Source organism: Hemiscyllium ocellatum, chromosome 4 (assembly GCF_020745735.1).
Source record: "Hemiscyllium ocellatum isolate sHemOce1 chromosome 4, sHemOce1.pat.X.cur, whole genome shotgun sequence".
NCBI lineage: Eukaryota > Metazoa > Chordata > Chondrichthyes > Orectolobiformes > Hemiscylliidae > Hemiscyllium > Hemiscyllium ocellatum.
Window position 1 is genome coordinate 51,099,079 of NC_083404.1, and position 22,702 is coordinate 51,121,780.

At 41.9% G+C, this 22,702-nt stretch overlaps 1 protein-coding gene across 1 annotated transcript in view; it reads right to left on the reverse strand.

The window, feature by feature from the left end:
- Nucleotides 1–21,222: 21,222 nt before the first annotated feature.
- The window catches only part of LOC132815198 (collagen alpha-1(XXI) chain-like), a 114,287-nt gene continuing 112,807 nt past the window's right edge, over nucleotides 21,223–22,702 (reverse strand). Inside the window, exons 23-24 of the mRNA XM_060824013.1 lie at nucleotides 22,561–22,638; nucleotides 21,223–21,683 (exon numbers count right to left, since the gene is read on the reverse strand). Coding sequence (XP_060679996.1) covers nucleotides 21,493–21,683; nucleotides 22,561–22,638 — 269 coding nt within the window. The 3' untranslated portion in view covers nucleotides 21,223–21,492. The remainder of the gene's footprint in view (nucleotides 21,684–22,560; nucleotides 22,639–22,702) is intronic.

The following is a 22,702-nucleotide window of genomic DNA, read 5'->3' on the forward strand; positions in this document are numbered from 1 at the left end:
CCCTCCCCACCCCTTTCCACCTTCCGCAAAGACCGTTCCCTCCGTGACTACTGGTCAGGTCCACGGCACCCTACAACCCACCCTCCCATCCTGGCACCTTCCCCTGCCAACGCAGGAATTGCAAAACCTATGCCCACACCTCCTCCCTCACCTCCATCCAAGGCCCTAAAGAAGCCTTCCACATCCATCAAAGTTTAACCTGCACATCCACCAATATCATTTATTATATCCGTTGCTCCCGATGCGGTCTCCTCTAAATTGGGGAGACTGGACGCCTCCTAGCAGAGCGCTTTAGGGAACATCTCCGGGACACCTGCACCAATCAACCACACCACCCCGTGGCCCAACATTTCAACTCTCCCTCCCACTCTGCCGAGGACATGGAGGTCCTGGGCCTCCTTCATCGCAGCTCACTCACCACTAGACACTTGGAGGATGAACGCCTCATCTTCCGCCTCGGAACACTTCAACCCCAGGGCATCAATGTGGACTTCAACAGTTTCCTCATTTCCCCTTCCCCTACCTCACCCTAGTTCCAAACTTCCAGCTCAGCACTGTCCCCATGACTTGTCCTACCTGCCTATCTTCTTTTCCACCTATCCACTCCACACTCCTCCCGCCCTATCACCTTCATCCCCTCCCCCACTCACCTATTGTACTCTATGCTACTTTCTCCCCACCCCCACCCTCCTCTAGCTTATCTCTCCACCCTTCAGGCTCTCTGCCTTTATTCCTGATGAAGGGCTTTTGCCCGAAACGTCGATTTTACTGCTCCTCAGATGCTGCCTGAACTGCTTCCAGCACCACTGATCCAGAGTCTGGTTTCCAGCTTCTGCAGTCATTGTTTTTACCTACCTTTATTCACTAACATTTACAAGAATGAGGTGTAATCTTCTTGAAATGTAACAGATTCTGAGGCAGCTTGATAGGGTATAGTTTTAGGTGTTTCCACTAGTGAGGAAAAAGCAAACTCGCGGACATAAATGGTAACCCCCACTTAAAACCTAGATGAGCAAGAATTTCTTCTCCCAGAGGTTTGCAATTGTCTATTTCAGAGACTTGTGGAGGTTCGATCACCACAAATATTCAGAGAGAGATAGATTTTCGAAATATCATGAAATTGAGGACTGTGAGGAACTGGCATGAAAGAGGAGGTCAGTTCTGGGGCAGATCAGCCATAATCTTAATCAGTGGTAAAGTTGAGGGGCCAAATGACTTACTCTATTCCTATTTCTAATGTTTCAATTGAAAATAAAATTTCTGAAGCCATGCTGCTGTAAGGGATGGTGCTTCCTCCTTTGATCCTAATATGATTGTAAGGCAAAACAAAAACAGAAATTAATGGAGAAACGCAGCAGGTCCTGCAGCACCTATGGAGAGAAAGCAGAGTTTTAGGTCCAGTAACTCTTCTTCAGCACTGCAAGGGCTTTAGTTAATGAAGTGAACTTCCTATCTTCCAGGGATTTGTTGCAACTTTGTAACCCATATGTGGCCGTTATTGCCACTTTTGAACTTTTGTTCTGACTTTGTTAAATTTTGTGAAGACTATGAGCCTTCTCATCGTCATCCATTTTGTGAGATAACATCACCCCTACTCCCTGTGAAGAGGGATCACAAGCCAAAACTCAGTGTTTCTTGGGATCTCAGTAGGTCAAAACAACACCATTCATTTGTATTTTCTTCACGTCTTCAAATTTGTTTTTCCGACAACTCCCATTCTATTTAATCTCTGAACAGTGATACACAGGAACGGATCTGTTAGCGAATTTGGGGATAAACTAAGAATCATACATTACCAACCCTTTGAATATTCAATGTACTTGTTTGTTCTCTGTGCTTTCAAAATCCTCTCAATATTTTCCTGCAGTGAGTTGATATTAGATACCGTCACACCATCTTTTTACCAGGCGTGTTACATTTGACACCTGGAAGCAGCTCTTGTGTTTTTACCTTGGATGCTATTCTCTTGAGGTTGATCTGGTACTTTGTTCAAGTTGGCAATGTACTCTCTCTCTCTGCCTTACTATTTGCTAATTACAATGTCATACAACAAGCAGATTATTCCTCTCTCACTTACAGCCTGATCCACAATGCTCCAGAACACCATGGGAGAGGTAGATGTCCCAAATGATAACATTTCATACTGGTCCAACGCTTTGTTCAGTTGGATGGTGGGACTGGCCTAATCTTCCTAAGACATTGGCTATAAGTTATCCTTTATCTTGCTTTAGACCTTGTGATGCCTACTTTTGTCATTTGGTCCTCCCTGTTCAGGGACCACTTTGTGCTTTCTGATCACTTTCCCAATATCAGACATACCATTACTAACCCTTATGATAACTCAGACCAACAATCATATATTCTGAAGCCAACTTCATATTTCACTCTAACCCTAACTTCACCTAATAACAGAATACTGTTATTATAATGACTAGTACATTACCCATCAGTTTTGTGTTGGGACTTAATGGACTTTCTTTCTGAAATTACAGATACTGCTGCAGCTGTAAATGATGAAAGTAGTTACAAGTCTCAACATTAATTTCTGCTGCAGGCACTCAATTTACAGTTTCAGCCCTCTTACTTTCATCTTCCATGTGACCATAAGATGTTGGAGCAGAAGTAGGGGATCATTTGGCTCCATACTATTATTGGTGCTATAACTCATGGGTGACATGGTGGCTCAGTGGTTAGCATTGCTGTCTCACAGCACCAGGGTCCTAGGTTTGATTCCAGCCTTGGGCGACTGTCTGTGTGGAATTTGCACATTCTCCCCATGTCTGCGTGGGTTTCCTCCGGGTGCTCCAGTTCCTCCCACAGTCCAGAGATGTGCAGGTCAGATGAATTGGCCATGCTAAATTGCCCATAGTGCTAGGTGCATTAGTCAGAGGGAAGTGGGTCTGGGTGGATTACTCTTCAGAGGGTCGGTGTGGATTGGTTGGGCCAAAGGGTCTGTTTCCACACTGTAGGGAATCTAATTTTAAAAAAACCCTGTTCTTCCTTCTCAGTAGCATCAACTACTATTTCCATATCTGATGTATATACTTTTGACAACTTCCAAACTCCTGATCCAACTTTCAATTGACCATAACTTTGACCTGGTACATAGCTGTAACCTGGAACTTTTCCATGTCCTGTTTCCTGCATCCTACATACCATCTGGATTTGACTAACTTTCCCACAAGTACTGCACTTTGACTGGAAAAGGAGGCATGGAGATGGTTGATGGTAACTGCAGGAATGGTACCATCTAAATTCCTAACTCTGGGACTGTGAATTTCGTTGTTGTGACCTGGATTTCAGTGAAATCTAGTGAACCACCCCTGCCATCTTAGGAAAAGAACTTCCTTGCAATAGCAAATATTTCTTTCTGTCCTTATCACAGGATCCTGCTATTGGCCCTTTTTTTTGCCATTACTCAAAAGATTGACCTGAAATTCATTATTCTTTGGGCCTCCTACTAAATTGTTCCCAAGGGTGATTTCTAAACTAGCACCAAATTGCAACTCTCAGTGCAATTTCATTCTTTGTTGCATCAAAATGAGGGGCCATTATATTATTTGCTTCTGAATATTCCAGTTATAGTGCTTCTCAGCCATCATTGGGTCAACACTTTATTAAAAGTATCCAGCCCCATAATAGTGAGAAAATCTTTTACCTTAATCTCACCTCATCTTTTATTCATATTCAGCCAAATGAATTCAGCCAATAATTACGTTAGTTTTCTTTGTGACAGTGTATTTCCACAATGATCCAAATATGCCTTCAGTGACATGTTATTATTTATTTATATATGGTTTGACTCGGTTTACCTGTGTGCAGTACATGGCATGCACAAAGAATAAAACTTAAAATTGCCTAAACATCCTCCAAATTATTTTTTGGAATTTTAAATAGGGTGCCATAATGTTCTTCAGGCCTTAATTTCTGAAATGAGAAAAATTCTATCCCAGCATCATTGTGACCTTTTTGCAGTGTATGACATTGAGCAAAAACACACCATACAGATTAGTTGTAAGAAACAACAATTGCACTAACTATCCTGACTCCTTCCTAATAGGGAGGGAAGCAGTAAGGCACCTCTACAATAACATCACCAATAAGGTCACAAAAGCTTACTGCAGGACCTGAAAATCATTTCGGCTCAGGCGAAGTGACAGTTCACATTAATGACATATAGAAATGAATAATTTGCACATGGATTACAGCAGTTTAAGGAGGCAGCTGACCACTAATCTTCATGAATAAATGTTATCTTTGTGTAATTTCATAGCCAGTTGAGCATGGATCAGCTAAATGAACTTTGGTTCTTCCACAAGACCAGGTTATTTCCCCATCAATTATCTCACCAATACCATCTCCTCCAGATTTAATGACTAATGCAAACATATTGCTGAGCGTAGGACAGACCACCACAAATCTCAGCAGATCTCCATATTTTGCATCATTAGAAAAGACATCACGGAAAACCTGACAGTCACTTGGAATCATCATTCTCTTTTAAATTTGCAGATCACCAACTGCTGAGATATTAAGACCCACCACCTGGTGGCATCGCTGAACTATTATCTAAATTTACCAAGAATCACCATCTGTGTGATCTTAACTCAAAACACTCAAATGTTTTAGGAGTACATTTTATTCGAATATACATTCCTAATAGCTACACATTTTTGGAGCATCAGACTGGAGTGAAAATTAGCAATATCCATCTTTTACAGTTATTGTAACAACTTAAATATAAAATATACCCATAATTCCACTTCAATGTTCACAAATATGTGTTACTTAACTTAGACATTAAGGGAATGGGTCAATATAATTTTATTTTCGAATCATATGCATTTTGAAATAAACCCAAAACTATAGAAAAAAGTTCAATTGTAGTCATTTCACAGAAAGTATTGTCTAAACTTTTGGCACTGCTTGTTGAAATGAATTCAATTTTATCGAATGATTTATTGTCACTGTATATAAGGGAAAAAATAGTGAAAAGAGTCAACTGTTGTCACATTCCAGAGCCTTTTTGAATAACTTACAAACAAAAAGAAACTGAGAGAAACTCCATTTTTGTTCTTCCTCAGCTACTCCAGTTCAAAGCCTCACTCGGCTTTGCCGGACCCATCACTGTCAGTCACCAGGCTTCAGGCACCATCTCTCACCACTAGGCCCACCTCACTGATGTTGCCGTTGATGTTGATCACATCCTTCTGCCACTGCCTTGCTGCCAGCCCGTGAACCTGACCTTTTTTTCCTTGACATATGCTTCTCAACTAATGATGTTTTTTTGTATTCATTCAAGTGATGTGGACATTTATTGACTTGTCCAAATTACCCCGGAGAAGATAGTGGTGAGTAGGCGCCATGAATCGCATTATGGATCTGGCCACACTCATTACACTGCTAAGAAGGGAGTTTCAGGATTTAGACTCAGCAACAGTGAAAAAATGGTGCATACAGTTCCACAGCAGGATATTGTGTAGCTTTTTTCATTCACTTGCAGAACGTGTCTAGCCAGCCTTTAAGAAGGTGGTGGTGAGCTGCCTTCTTGAACTGCTGCAGCCCACATGCTGTAGGCTGACCATAATTCCCTTAGGGAAAGAATTCCAGGATTTTGACCCAACAATAGTGAAGGTATATTTCCAAGTCAGGGTGGTGAGTGGCTTGGAAGGAAACTTGCAAGTGATAGTGTTCCCAAGTATCTACTGCCCTTGTTCTAGATGGAAGTGTTCATGGATTTGGAAGGTGTTGTCCAAGGATCTCTGGGGAATTTCTGCAGTGCACCTTGGAGTGCTCATTGTTCCTACTGAGTGTTGGTGGTGGAGAAAATGGACACCTCTGGATCTGGTGCCAATCAAGCAGGCTGCTTTGTCATGGATGGTTTTTTAAAATTCATTTGTAGGACTTGGGATTCAATGGCTGGCCAGCATTTTTGATAGCCCATCCCTATTTGTCCTTGAGAAGGTGGTGATGAGCTGCCTTCTTGAATCACTACAGTGCACTTGCTGTGGATTGTTTATTGTGACTTTCTAGCAATTGCTAGGCTATTTTAGAGGGCAGTTGAGAGTCAACCACATGACTCTGGAGTCACATGTAGCCCAGACCAGGTAAGGATGGCAGATTTCCTTCCCTAAAGGACATTAGCAAATCAGATGGATGTTTCCAACGATTGGCAATAGTTTCATGGTTATCAGTCAACCCTAAATTCCAGATTCAATTTTTTATTGAATTCAAATTCAACCATCTGCCATGTGGGATTCAAACCCAGGTCCTCGGAACATTATTCTGGGTTTCTGGATTCATAGTCGAGCAATAATACCACTAGGCCATCACCTCCCTCCCTTCTTGACAAGCGTCTTCAGTGTTGTTGGTGCTATACCTATCCAGGCAAGTGGGGGGTATTCCATTCACACTCCTGACTTGTGCCTTGTAGATAGTGGACAAGATCTAGGGACTCAGGAGGTGAATTTCCTGCTGCAATATTCCTAGTCTCTGGTCTGTGCTTGTAGACACTGTGGTTGTGTGATGAGTCCAGTTGTGTTTCTGGTCAATGATAACACCAAGGATGTTGATACTGGAGATCCAGTGATGGTAGCACAATTGAATATCAAGAGGTCGTGGTTAGATTGTCACTTATTGCAACTAGTTATAGCCTGGCATTTATGCTGCACAAATATTGCTTGTCATTTGTCCATCTAAGCTTGATATTGTCCAGATCTTGTCGCATTTGAGCACGGACTGCTTCAGTATCTGAGGAGTTGCAAATCGTGCTGAACATTGAGCAATCATCAGCGAACATCTCCATACCTAACCTCATAATAGAGGGAAAGTCATCGATGAAACAGCCATGACAATGGTTGAGCCTAGGACATTACCCTGAAGAACTCTAATAGAGATGTCATGGAGCTGAGATGACTTATCTCCAACAACTACAACCATCTTCCTGTGTGACAGGTATGACTCCTACCAGTGACGAGTTGCCCCTGATACCTATTGATTCCAATTTTGTTAGGGCTCTTTGATGCCACACACAGTTGAATGTGGCCTTGATGTCAAGGGCTGCCACTCTCACCTAATTTGAATCAAGGCTGTAATGAGGTCTGGAGCTGAGTTTACCTGGAGGAACCTAAAGTGGGTGTCACTGAGCAGGTTATTGATGAGCAGGAGCTACTTGATAGTATTGTTGATGATACCTTCCATCACTTTATTGATGATTGAGATTATACTAATAGGGTGGTGATTGGCCAGTTTGGATTGGTCCTTCTCTTTGTGTTCAGAACATACCTGGTCAATTTTCCACACTGTCAGGAAGATGCCAGGGTTGTAACTGTGCTGGAAGAGCTTGGCTAGAGGAGCCACAAGTTCTAGAGCATAAGTCTTCAATACTGTTGTTGTAATGTTGTCAGGGCTTGTAGCTTTTACAGTATTCAGTGTTCCAACTGTTTTTTGATATCACATAGAGTGAATTGAATTGTCTGAAGACTGGTATTTGTGATGGTGGGGACCACTGGAGGAGGCCAAGATGGATCATCCACTTCTGGCTGAAGATTGATGCAAATATTTCAGTCTTACCTTTTGCACTGATGTGTCTGGCTATTCCAACATTGAAGATGAGGATATTTGTGCAGTCTCCTCCTCCATAGAGTTGTGACCTCTCCCTCAACTTAAAGTTCCACGCAGCTTTGTATCATTGGCATATTTCAATATATTACTAAGGGAAGGTGGTACTGCAGTGGTAATGCCACAGAATTAGTAATGGACACCCTCAGGTTAATGCTCTGGGATCATGTGTTCAAATCCTACCAGAGAGTGCCATTTGAAATCAATAAGATTTTTCTTAAAGAAAGCTAGTCTAATAGCAACTGTGTAACAATTGTTGAAAGTACCTATTTGGTTCACTAGAAAGAAAATCTGCTGTCCTTATCTACAAGTGACTCCAGATCCACAGTAATGTGGCTGATTCTGAACTCCTCTCTGAAATGGGCTAGCAAGCCTCTCAGATCAAGGGCAATTAGGGATGGGCAACAAATGCTGCCTTTTTCAGTGACACTCATTTCTTGTGAAAGCATTTAAAAGTTCTGTCCCTTCCTCCAAGTCAGTAATGTTAAAGACACCAAAGTCCCAGAGGACCATAGGCCTGCTCTCTCCTTAGAGAGCGACAACTAGTGGTGACTTTAACCTAAGGGTCACAACACCTTAGGCGAGGGCTAATGTTGAGAAGGGGGGACCTTCATGATGACATCAGCCCATTTAGAAATTGAATGCATACTGTTGGAATCATTCTGATTACAAACTAGACATCCAGCCAAATGAGCTAATTGACCCCAAATTTTAAATTAGTAATGCAGATTTCTAAATAGTTAAGGCTCCATGATTGATCCTTGCAGCACTCCACTATTTCAGCCTACCCTCAAATTGAAAATTCCTCATTTATTCCCCATCTGGTTCCCACAATGCTAATATATCATCCCTAAACCCATGAGTCCTTAGCTTGTGAAGTAAGTTTTTGTGTCACACCTTATCGAATGCCTTTTGGAAATCCAAAAATACAACATCTACTGGCTCATCTTTGGCTATCCAATTAGTTGCATCCTCAAAGATGTATTATATTTGTTAAACATGATTATCCTTTCTTTCTTTGACTTCCTTAGTAATAGAATGTAGCATTTCCCCAACAACTCATGCCAAACTAACTGGCCCATTGTTCCCAATGTTTTTCTCTTCCCTCTTCCTTGGAATAGTTGTAACATTTCCTCACTTTTAGTCCAATTACTCTACAATTGTTCTAGAAAACACAGTATTATGCAAACTTATAACCAGTGCATTTACCATCTCTACAGGTATCACTTTTAGAACCAGAAAATGTAGAGGTCTTGGTGATTTGTTACTTTAGATCTCTTATGTTTCTGCAATATCTCTCCTCTATTCTTATTTATTACCTATGTCCCTCATTCTTAATAGGTCTTTAGTTACCACCCTTTATTTAGAGTTTATAAGTCTATTTTAATGTGAATACAAGCACAATTTTTTAAAATGTTTGTGCTAATTCCTCATTTTTCATGGTAATTTCATCTATTTCTGTCAACATTACTTTACTCACTCTCCCCTTTTCTACAGATATTTTCTAATCAACCTGTTCAGAGATGTTACGACCAGGTGGGACCTGAAACCAGGCCACCTGGTTCAGGGGTATGGACTCTATCACGGCAGCACAGGGCCCCTAAGATCTTTTAGATTAGATTAGACTTACAGTGTGGAAACAGGCCCTTCGGCCCAACAAGTCCACACCAACCCGCCGAAGCGCAACCCACCCATACCCCTACATATACCCCTTACCTAACACTACGGGCAATTTAGCATGGCCAATTCACCTGACCCGCACATCTTTGGACTGTGGGAGGAAACCGGAGCACCCGGAGGAAACCCACGCAGACACGGGGAGAATGTGCAAACTCCACACAGTCAGTCGCCTGAGGCGGGAATTGAACCCAGGTCCCTGGCGCTGTGAGGCAGCACTGTGCTAACCACTGTGCCACCGTGCTGCCCTTAATCTAGTTTTATATATTTGGCTAGTTCATTAACTTTTTTGATGACATGCATTCACTTGGAAGTTATTTATTCCTGGATACATTGTTCTGGAATTAATTATTTTTATAAAGTCTGGTAGTTATACGTTAAAAATCTTTTTAAATGCCATCTGTCTGTTTATCTGTATACTGAAGGTATTATAGTTATACAGATTACAATCTTTTCAATCCCCACTCACATACAGTACTGGATGAGAAAACATTGAAATACATAATCTAAAATTATTATTTTAACAGCAAAGCAACACATTATGGATGCAACTGTGTAAAAGTTGTTCATAATTGTACAAATCAATTATCTAAGGCAATCTGACAGTAGAAACTCTGATGATATTGTGTGTTGGAATATGTGGCAGCCTTGCATGACAAGAACACTAATTCAGGAAAGGGAGACCTGAGGGTAGGTTTTCAAATCTTGGCATAATTCAATCCAGAATTCAGATGCAAATCCAATTGGATAAGCATGCACTGTTTTCCATGATCAGGCCATTTAAATAATTATTCATTGCGCTGAGTGCAGGTTGCTTCTTTACAGGGTTGCATCTATTGGGAAAAGCTAGAGTGCAACTTGAACAAATCTAAAGTTATTTGAGTACTTAAATGGCAGTATAATCATTGCAGTAGGTAAATTTCTTACAGGTAAAAACAATGACTGCAGATGCTGGAAACCAGATTCTGGATTAGTGGTGCTGGAAGAGCACAGCAGTTCAGGCAGCATCCGAGGAGCAGCAAAATTGATGTTTCGGGCAAAAGCCCTTCATCAGGAATAAAGGCAGCGAGCCTGAAGCATGGAGAGATAAACTAGGGGAGGGTGGGGGTGGGGAGAAAGTAACATAGAGTACAATAGGTGAGTGGGGGAGGGGATGAAGATGATAGGTCAGGGAGGAGAGAGTGGAGTGGAAAAGGAGACAGGCAGGTAGGGCAAGTCCGGACAAGTCATGGGGACAGTGCTGAGCTGGAAGTTAGGAACAAGAATGAGGTGGGGAAGGGGAAATGAGGAAACTGTTGAAGTCCACATTGATGCCCTCGGGTTGAAGTGTTCCGAGGCGGAAGATGAGGCATTCTTGCTCCAGGCGTCTGGTGGTGAGGGAGCAGCGGTGAAGGAGGCCCAGGACCTCCATGTCCTCGGCAGAGTGAGAAGGGGAGTTGAAATGTTGGGCCATGGGGCGGTGTGGTTGATTGGTGCGGGTGTCCCAGAGATGTTCCCTAAAGCGCTCTGCTAGAAGGCGCCCAGTCTCCCCAATTTAGAGGAGACCACATCAGGAGTAACGGATACAATAAATGATATTAGTGGATGTGCAGGTAAAACTTTGATGGATGTGAAAGGCTCCTTTAGGGCTTTGGATAGAGATGAGGGAGGAGGTGTGGGCACAAGTTTTACAGTTCCTGCGGTGGCAGGGGAAAGTGCCAGGATGGGAGGGTGGGTTGTTGGGAGGCGTGGACCTGACCAGGTAGTCACGGAGGGAACGGTCTTTGCTGAAGGCGGAAAGGGGTGGGGAGGGAAATATATCCCTGGTGGTGGGGTCTTTTTGGAGGTGGCGGAAATGTCGGCAGATTATTTGGTTTATGCGAAGGTTAGTAGGGTGGAAGGTGAGCACCAGGGGCGTTCTGTCCTTGTTACGGTTGGAGGGGTGGGGTCTGAGGGCGGAGGTGCGGGATGTGGATGAGATGCGTTGCAGCCTTTATAATGGTTTGGAAAGGCATTTCAAAGTGCTGGCAGCTCTTGAGAAGACTGAAATTAAAGGAAGCAAAATATAGATGACAGTGAAGTGAATAGAAACCCAATATGGAGACACGATGGGCAGTATTTTGAATTGTGAGTTAGGACCCTGACATGAGAATTCCCACACTGTCTGAGGAACAGTCATCCTGCAATAATCAGTCCCAAAAGGGTCAATTAGTGGTGAAAGAATGACAGGCATTTGAAACCAGAGAAAACTCAAAACCAACCCTACTCAAGATAGAGGAATGTAGGAGCAACCTGAAGTTTAGGTAAGGAAAGATGCCTTTATCTTGAGGTCCATGTCAGTAACACTTATGTATTTTAATAAACAATAGTTTGAAATGTGTGCACACATTAGAGAATACAAGAAGCAATCAGGCAGCATATTTTCAGTCAAAGGACTCATGAACAACGTGTCGATCAATGGCTCCACAAATGTTATGACATTGTTAAATATTTTCTGCACTTTCAAAACTGTGCAGATGATCTAAAAATCAACATGGAACATTTGTGTGGGCCAGAAATAAGCTGCGGAGTGAGCTCAATGCAACATATGCACCCATGTCATGGCATCACTTTGTTATATAATAGGCTAAATGGTCTGATCCAAGGAACAGGAGATTCAACGTTTCGGGCATAAGCCCGAAACGTCGAATCTCCTGTTCCTTGGATGCTGCCTGACCTGCTGCGCTTTTCCAGCAACACATTTTCAGCTCTGATCTCCAGCATCTGCAGACCTCACTTTCTCCTCAAATAGTCTGATCAACATATTGACAAAACACATTGGTAAAAAATGCACTTCCTGCAATCATCATTCCTTTTTGCACTTGTCACAGTTGGTTTATATTTGTTAGTGCTGTTACATTCAATATTACCACTGGGCAATATCACCCCATCGTCCCTGTATCTTTAACCAGTGCTTTTTTAAATATATCTTAGCTGAAACAGTGAGTTTTACATAATTAACTTCACAGTTGAACCCAATCCTGTCTTTACCTGATGGTTTACTTTCCAGGAAGCATTGCTGGATAGTAAGAACATACAAATTCAGCTTTTCAAGCCTGTTTAACTGAAGCGGAACTCTTGTTCTCATCTGTCTAGGCTATGGAATAGTGAAGCTAATTTGAGTGTCCAGTTACTACCCAGCTCAACATTAAAGTCAGCAATACTGTACATTTACTCTTATGAACTTCACTGCATAAAAGTGATATATGGTTAGTAACAAAATGTCTTATTAACTCAGCCTTTTAAGTTAGCCGTAGGTTTGAAAAGGTAATCAGAAAATTATATAGTATAAATATATAATACTTGTAAGAGTAGGTTGATAAACTCAATTTAAAAAAAAATCAACCCATGAATGGGCAGCATGGAAGCTCAGTGGTTAGCAATGCTACCTCACATTGCCAGGGAGCGGGTTTCAATTATAGCCTCGAGCGACTGTGTGAAGTTTTCACATTCCCCCCATGTCTGTGTGGGTTTCTGCTGGTACTCCTGTTTCTTCCCACAGTCCAAAGATGTGCAGGTAAGATGAATTAGCCATACTAAATTGTCTCATTGTGTGTAAGCTATGTGGATTAACCATGGTAAATATAGGGTTACTGAATTATGTTGAGGGCTGGTTTTTCAGAGGGTTAGTGCAGACTTGATGGGCTGAGTGACCTCTTTCCATGCTATTGCGATTCTATGACCGGAAGCAAGGATATATCCGAAAGAGCAAGGAGGATCCTAACAAGGAGATAAACTAATTATTTTTAACCAGGGAAAGGACAGTACCAAATTGAAAGTAAAACATACAATGTAGCAAATATTAATAGTAAATCAGAGTCAGACTTATACAGCTCTAACTATTCCTATACAGGAAACAGACCCTTCGGTCCATGTTGATCAGATATTCTAAACAGATCTAGTCTCATTGCTAGCATTTGGCCCATATCTCTCCAAACCCTTCCTATTCATATACCCATCCAGTTGCATTTTAAATGTTGTAATTGTACCAGCCTCCACCACTTCCTCTGGCAGCTCATTCCATACACACACCACCCTCTGCGTGAACAAATTGCCCCTTAGGGTCTTTTTAAATCTTTCCGCTCTCACCTTAAATCTATGCCCTCTAGTTCTGGACTCCTCCTACCCTGGGTAAAAGACTTTGGGTATTCACCTTATCCATGTCCCTCATGATTTTATAAACTTCCATAAGGTCACCCACAGCCTCCGATGCTCCAGGGTAAGTAGCCACAGTCTATTCAGACTCTCCCTCCGACTCAAACCCTCCATTGCCAGCAACATCCTTGCAAATCTTTTCTGAAACCTTTCAAGTTTAACAACATCCTTCCATAGCAAGCAGACCAAATTGAACGCAATATGCTAATAGTGACCTGACCAATGACCTGTACAGCCACAATATGATGTTTCAACTCCTATACTCAATGCACTGACAAATGAAGGCAATTGTCCCAAACACCACTTACACCAACCTGTCTACCTGCAACTTCAATTTCAAGTGACTATGCACCTGCACTCCGAGGTCTCTTTGTTTGGTCTTACTATTAACTGTATAAGTCCTACCTTGGTTTGCCTTACCAAAATGCAATATCTCAGGCACAGTAGAGGTAGGCACGGTAGATTCATTTAAGATGCATCTGGACAGATGCATGAGTGCGTGGGGAGCAGAGAGATACAAATACTTAGGAATTGACCAACAGGTTTAGACACTACATTTGGATCAGCTCAGGCTTGGAAGGCCAAAGGGCCTCTTCCTGGGCTGTAAATTTTCTTTGTTCTTTGTTCATATTTATTTAAATTAAATTCCATCTGTCACTTCTCAGCCCATTGACTCACCTGATCAAGATCCCATTGTCTATTGAGATAACTTTATTTCCCTGTCTACTACATCATTAATTTTGGTGTCATCTGCAAACTTCCTAACTATACCATCTACATTCCCATCAAAATAATTTATGTAAATGACAAAAAAGCAGTACACACAGCATCTATCCTTGTGGCACACCTCTGGTCACAGGCCTCCAGTCCGAAAAACAATTGTCTACCGCCACCTTCTGTCTCCTAGCTTCATGCCAATTTTGTATCCATTGGCTAGCTTCCCCTGGATTTCACGTGATCAAACCCAACAAACCAGTCTACCTTGTCAAACACCTTGCTGAAGTCCATATAGACAATCTCTACTAATCTGACTTCATCAATCTTTTTGTCACCTTTCAAAAATTCAAATTAGTGAACCACAAATTTCCATGCACAAAGCCATGTTGACTAATCATAAGCAGTCCTTGCCTTTCCAAATGCATGTAAATCCTAACCCTCAGAATCCCCTCCAACAACTTACCCGCCACTGAAGTCAGGCTCAGCGGTCTATAGTTCCTTGGCTTTCCCTTACCACCTTTTCAAAATAATGGCACCACGTTAGCCAACCTCCAGTCTTCTGGCACCTCACTTGTGGCTGTCAATGATACAAATATCTCTGCAATGAGCCCAGCAATCTTTTCCCTAGTTTCCACAAAGTTCTGGGATACACCTGATCAGGTCCAGTGATTTATCCACCGTTATGCATTTTAAGACCTTCAGCAGCTCCTCTTCTGTAATATGGACACTTTTCAAGACATTATTATTCATTTCCCCAAGTTCTCTTGCTCCTGTATGTTTCTCCTAGTAAAAACTGCTGCAAAGTATTTATTTAGTACCTCACCCATCTCCTCTGGCTCCACATAGATGACTTTGCTGATCTTTAAAGGATCAAGTTTTGCTCCTTCTCTAATAGGTACATCCACATACTGAATAAGAAACTTCCTGTACACATAACAAATTCCTCTTCATCCAAATCGTTAACGCTATGGCATTCTCAATGTATATGTGGAAATTTAAATTCCCTACCATTACTCGTACAGGTATCTGAGATCTCCTTACATATTTGATTCTCAATTTCTCACTGACTATTTTGGGGGCCTATAGTACAATCCCAATCAGTTGATTATCCGTGTCTTCTCAGTTCAACCCAGATAATTCGTTGGACTTTTTCATAGGATTATCCTCCCGAAGTAAAACTGTAACGTCATCCTTAACCAAAAATGCCATGGCCCCTTCCCTTCTCTTGGCGGCTTGGTGGCTCAGTGGTCAGCACTGCTGCCTCATTGCGCAATGGAATTGGATTCAATATCACCCTCAGGTGAGTCTCTGTGTGAAGTTTGCACATTCTCCCCGTGTCTATGTGGATTTCCTCCGGCTGCTCCAGTTTACTCCCACAATCCAAAGATGTGCAGGTTAACGTGAATTGGCCATGCTATATTACTCATAGTGTTCAGGGATGTGTAGGTTAGGTGCACCAGTCAGGGGTAAATGTAGAGAAAAAGATAGGGGAGTGGGTTTGGGTGGGATACTCTTAGGAAGGTCGATGTGGACTTGTTGGGCAGAAGGGCCTGTTTTCACACTGTAGGGATTCTATGATCTATTCTGCTCACCCCAGCTGACCCCTCACCCCATCCTTTTGACAGTACCTATAACTAGGACCATTAAACTGCCAATCCTGTCCCTCCTGATAGATATGATGTCTCAGTCCCATGTTCCTACCCTTGCACTAAGTTCATCTGCCTTTCCTGTCAGGCCTCTTGCATTAAAATAAATGTAGTCTAATGTATCAGTCTTATCTCGTTCTCTTGCCTGCACTGACTATTTAACTTGCTCCCCTTCTCTACTGTACCAGCCTCAGACTTATCTCTGTTCTCCCTAGCTCTTTAGGTCCCACCTCCTTACTAGTTTAAAGCTTCCCAAGTAGCACTAGCAAATCCCTCTGCCAGGAAACTGTCCCCTTCCAATGCGGATGCAACCCAGCCTTCTTATAAAGGTTACTTCTAGCTCCGAAGAGGTTTCAATGGTCCAAAAATATGAATCCTTGGATTAGGAAAGGTTTAAAAGCCAACAAGTTATCCAAAAGGTAATAAAAGGGGAGAAAATAAGCTGACTGCAAAATAGCTAGTAACATAAAAATGGAGAAAAAGAGTTTCTTTAAATATAGAAAAAGGAAGAGAGAGACAACAACGAACACGAGTCCCTTACTGAATGAATCTGGGGAAATAATAATGGGGACCCAGGAAATGGCATCTGAACAAATACTTTGTATCAGTCTTCATGACAGAGGAATTTAATAGCATTCTATGGGAGGAAATAAACACAAGTGTCACTGGACAAAAAAATACTTTAGAAACTAATGAGTATAAAGACCAAAGGTCATCTAGATCTCATGGTTGCAACCTAGGATTTTAAAGGGTTTAATTGCAGAGATAGTGGATGCATTGGTAGTAATAATCCAAGAATCCCTAGTTTCTGGAAATGTCCCAAAGGATAAGAAAACTGCCAATAATTCCTTTAATTATAAAGGGAGTAAGACATAAAAATAACTAACCACAGGCCAGTTAACGTAACATTCATCAATAGCAAAATATTATGAATCTATTATAAAAGATGTGATAGCAGAGCATTTAAAGCCACACCATATCATTAAGCAGAGTTAGCAAAGCTTCATGAAGGAGAAATCATACCTGATAAACTTATTACAGTTCTTTGAGGAAATAACAAGCAGACAAGATAAAGGGGGATTAGTAGATATAATACATTTGGATTTCCACAAGGCTTTCCATGTGGTACTGCATGCATGCATTACTTAATAAGATGGTTTTGGGGATAGTATATTAACTATAATTGGCTTACTAATAGAAGTCAGAGAGTTGGGATAAAGCATGCATTTTCACAATGGGCAATGGGATATTAGTGGAGTGCCACAGGAATCAATGTTGGAACTACAATTATTTACAAAACATACTGATGACAGAATTAAATGTACTATCACCAGGTTAATACTTTTTGTAGAAATAGATAAGAAGTAAAGTAGTGAGGATGACATAAGGAGTCTATGGAGGGATCTAGATAGGTTAAGTGAGTGGGCTAAAATTTGGCAGATGGAATACAATGTGGGAAAATGAGGATTAATGCATTTTTGCAGGAAAAGCTGAATTTATTTAAAAAGGAAGGACTGCAAAAAGCATAGAGTGATTTGATGTCCTGATGCTTGAATCACAAAAAGACTAGCATCTGATTCAGTGAAGAGAAGTGGGACATCGGCCTATATTTCAAAGGGAATGGAATTTAAGAGTAGTTTTACTAAAACTACACAACAGCTGGAATACTGTGAACAGTTTTAGGCTCCTTATCTTAGGAAAGATATACTGGCATTGCAGACAGTTCGGAGAAGGTTCACCAGATGGATCCCGGGTATGGAGGAACTGTCTTAAGAGGAAAGGTTGAGTAGTCGGGATGTACTTATTAGAGTTTAGAAGAACAAGAGGCAACCTTAGTTAAGCATATAAGAATCTTAAGGGACTTGACAGCATAGATGTGGAGAGTCTAGGACCATCATCTCAGAGCAAGGGGTTGCCCTTTTAAGACAGAGATGAGGAGAAATAGAGAATGGTAAACCTGTGGAATTAATTACCACAAAGGGCAGTTGAGGCTGGGCCATTAAATGTATTAGTTTGGTAAGGGGGTGGGAACCAGATCTACATATCTGAGAGGGGAGTTGTTGTAGATGGGGCAGTGACAGGATGTAGTGAATCTATCGGGAAGGCTTTTCACATGATGAAACAAAGGGATCAGTTAAAGTATGTCTGCTTTAACGCAAGGGATGTCAGAAATAAGAGTGATGAACTTAGAGCATGCATCAGTACTTGGGACTATGATGTTGTGGCCATAACGGAGATGTGAGTTTCACAGGGGCAGGAATGCTTGCTAAATGTTCCAGGGTTTAGAAATTTAAAAAGAAAGGGAGGGTGGAAAAAGAGGAGGGGTGTAGCATTGCTAATCAGAGAGTGCATCACAGCTACAGAAATGAAGGGTGTCGAGGAAGCTTTGTCTAGTGAGTCAGTATAGGTGGAAGTTAAGAACAGCAAGGGAGCAGTCACATCATTGGGGGTTTTCTACAGACTGCCTAATAGCAGTAGGGAGATAGAAGAGCTCATAGGCTGGCAGATTTTGGAAAAATGCGGAGGTAGCAGGGTGTTATGGGTGTTGTTTGGGTGACTTCAACTTTCCTAATATTGACTAGAACCTCCTTAGTGCAGATGGTTTGGATAGAGCTGTTTTTGTCAGGTGTGTTCAGAAAGGTTTCCTTACTCAGTATGTAGACAGGCCAATGAGGGGAGAGGCCATTTTGGATTTGGTGCTCAGCAGTGAGCCAGGACAGGTGTCAGATCTCGCGTTGGGAGAACACGTTGGTAACAGTGACCACAGCTGCCTCACATTTACCATAGCCTTGCAGAGTGAAAGGAGCAGTTACCAAGGGAAGATACTTAATTGGGGAAAAAGAAATTATGACGCTATCAGACAGGAGTTGGGAAGTACAGATTGAGAGCAATTGTTCCCTAGGAGGGGCACAACAGATATGTGGAGACTGTTTAAGGAGCAGTTGTTGCGAGTGATGCACAAATTTGTTCCTCTGAGACAGGCAAGAAGGGGTAAGATTAAGGAGCCTTGGATGACGAAAACAGAGGAGCTTCTCATCAAAAGGAACAAAGCAGCTTACGTAAGGTGGAAGAAGCAAGGATCTAGCACAGCTTTAGAGGATTACAGGCTTAGAAAGGAGCTCAGAAATGGACTGAGGAGAGCCAGGAGGGGGCACAAAAAAGGCTTGGCAGGAAGAATTAGGGAGAACCCAAAGGCATTTTACTCATATGTGAGGAATAAGAGAATGATCAGGGAGAAGGTAGGGCTGGTTAGGGATAGCGTAGAACTTGTGCGTGGAGTCTGAGCAGATAGGGGAAGCCCTAAATGGGTTTTTTGCTTTGGTTTTCACTAAGGAAAGGGAATTTGTTGTGAATGAGAACTTTGAGGAGCTGGAAAACAAGCTTGAACAGACCAAGATTAGTTGATGTCCTGGAAACTCTGGCAAACATTAAGATTGATAAGTCCCCAGGGCCAGACCAGATTTATCCTACGTTGCTCCAGGAAGTGAGAAAGGAGGTTGCTAAGCCACTGGTGAAGATCTTTGCTTCCTCGCTCTCCACAGGAGTCGTATCGGAGGATTGGAGGGAAGCAAATGTTGTTCCTCTTTTCAAGAAGCGGAATAGGGAACTCCCTGGCAATTCCAGACCAGTCAGTCTTATGTCTGTGGTCAGAAGGTTTTGGAAAACATTTCTGAGGGATAGGATTTACAACTATTCAGAAAAGCATAGCGTGATTAAAGGTAGTCAGCATGGCTTTGTGAGGGGCAGGTCCTGCATCACAAATATTATTGAGTTCTTTGAGGAGGGGACGAGACAGGTCGATGAAGGCTCAGCAGTGGATGTGGTGTATGTGGACTTTAACAAGGCATTTGATAAGGTTCCCCATGGTAGGCTCATTCATAAAGTCAGGAGGTGTGGTATACAGGGAGATTTGGCTGACTGGATACAGAATTGATTGGCGGACAGAAGGCAGAGAGTGATTGTAGATGGAAACTATTCTGCCTGGAGGTCAGTGGTGAGTGGAGTCCTGCAGGGCTTTGTTCTTGGGCCTCTGCTCTTTGTAGTTTTTATAAATGATGTGGACGAGGATGTTGAGGAGTGGGTTGGTGAATTTGCCGATGACACAAAGGTTGGAGGTATTGTTGATGGTATCGAGAGCTATTTCAGGCTGCAGCGTGACATAGACAGGATGCAGAACTGGGCTAAGAAATGGCAGATGGAGTTCAACCTGGATAAATGTGAAGTGATGCATTTTGGAAGGTTGAAATTGAATGTTGAATATAGGATTAAAGACAGGATTCTTGGCAGCGTGGAGGAACAGAGGGATCTTGATATTCTAGCACATAGGTCCCTCAAAGTTGCCACCCAAGTGGATAGAGTTGTTAAGAAAGCATATGGTATTTTGGCTTTCATTAACAGGGTGATCAAGTTTAACAGCCATGAGGTTTTGCTGCAGCTCTACAAGACCCCAGTGAGACCACACTTGGAATATTGTGTCCAGTTCTGGTCACCCTATTATAGGGAAAATGCGGAGGCTTTGGAGAAAGTGCAAAGAAGGTTTACTAGGATGCTGCCTGGACTGGAGGGCTTGCCTTACACTGGGAGGTTGAAAAAGCTTGGACTTTTCTCTCTGGAGAGAAGGATGAAGAGAGGTGACCTGATCGAGGTATACAAGGTAATGAGAGGCATGGATATAGTCAATAGCCAGAGACATTTCCCCAGGGCAGGATTGATTGGCATGAGGGGTCATAGTTTTAAGATATTAGAAAGAAAGTATAGAGGAGACTTCAGAGGTAGGTTCTTTACGCAGAGAGTTGTGTATGCATGGAATGCATTGCTAATGGTGGTGGAAACAGAGTCATTAGGGACATTTCAGCGACTCCTGGACTTGCACATGGATAGCAGTGAATTGAGGGGTGCGTAGGTTAGGTTATTTTATTTTAGATTAGGAATAATCCTCGGCACAACATCATGGGCTGAAGGGCCTGTTCGGTGCTGTCCTTTTCTGTTCTACGTTCTGTTTTCTTGACTAAGACAGACAGATTTCTAAATATTAATAGAATCAAGGGTACAGTAGAAAGCAGGAAAGTGGGGTTGAGGATTATCCGATCAACCATGATCAGTAACAGGCAGAGCAAACTCGATTGGCCAAATGGCCTACTTCTGCTTCTCTTTCTTATGGCCTAAAAAAATCAAAGATGTTAAAACATTCAAAACAAATGGTCAAGTCCACAGATGTCAAACGCAGCTTGTCAGCCCCATCAGTAATCTCTGATGGACTTTCTGCTGGATTTTCCTTCCCATTGCATTTAATGGGATGAATATAAGGCTTGACAATAGCAAGCAATCACTGCCAACCATCACATTTGTCATTTTTTTCTCTACAAGAACTAGCTACAGAGTCAACAGCAAAGCTGCTATCAAAATTTATTTTTAAAAAAAATCTGTAGGGGATAAACATACATGCACAGCACGTGGTGTGTTTAAAATGTTTGTATTGAAGTATTCCAAAATCAGTAGCATACCGTATAACAGACTGTAACCTGTAATAATTAGCTATTGGTTCATGTGCCAATTGTTTTCTTCCTGAGAAACTGTTCCTCGTATTTGGCAGCAAGTAAAGGACACATGAGATGACATGACTGGATGCAACTCTCAGACTCTGAACCGCATAAGACCATCAAAAATTTGGTCCTTTGTTAAAAGGGCTTCGGCCATTATTATAGGAATTATAACAGCTGGATATATCGCATACTCCGGGTGGGCCTGGTGGTCCACGCTTTCCTGGGCTCCCGGGTGCTCCATTCCTTCCAGGTTCCCCATCCACTCCTGGCACTCCATGACCAGTCGGACCTGGTAATCCTGGTAGACCTAGAATTACAGATAATTCTTAAGTTTTTCCTTCTTGGGTGTGCAGTGTACATTAGATATGACATGGCTAGTGATTTTTTTTGTGTGCTTCTGGTCTGCTTAACAGTTCTCACAGCATTTGACTAATTAGCAGACGGATTGTCAGATTGGACTGCATAAAGGACTGACTATCTTCCTTTAATGAAGGAGTCCGAAGCAAAGAAGAAAATAAATATAAAAATCAACTGTAAGTTAAGAATTTATGAATTATCTAATTAACAATTATGTTTAGTATGGACCTTCTTGCATATAAGTTTCAGGATTTGCTACTGAACCATTATGCCAGATTTTCTATAAAGCAGAACTAAAACTAGGGCTTCTGTGACACTTCTGCTGAAGCTATAGTGAATGCTTAGCAGATTCCTGCGGTAATTCTCCCTGACGGACTGTATACTGGGTATATTAGGGAAAGAAGGGGGCTCTGAAATAAAATAATTTACAGTTACCCTTTATATAAAGTCTCACTCCTTTTCAATTAATTGGGCCCTAACTTCAGGTTCACATTGCTCTTAAAATTATTACTGCAACATTGTTGCAAAACTATTGCTGTAGTGAACAACGTGAATGCACCTAGAAAAAGCATGGGAAGACGGACAGGTTTCAAAGACTGATCATATCACAATAACATTTCTGATTTTGCCTCTAGGCTAAAATAACCTAGAAATCAGTGGCTAGATTGCTAATGAGAGCACTTCCAAGATTAAAATTCATCTTATGGAAAGTCAGACATGATCTGACTCTGTACCAACACTTAGCATAATATGTTGGAACACTAAGCACACTCCATCACCTTACCTGTGTTTTTGTTTTAATTGTTTGCAGTTTTTCTAAACCTCACCTGATTGACCAGGCGGGCCAGGTAACCCTGGATGCTCTTCACCTTTCATGCCTTTAGCTCCTTTTGGTCCCTGCTCACCTAAAAATATTGATGAATTTTAAGACAATTTATTGCAGAAATTGGCATAAAATAAGTTAATGCC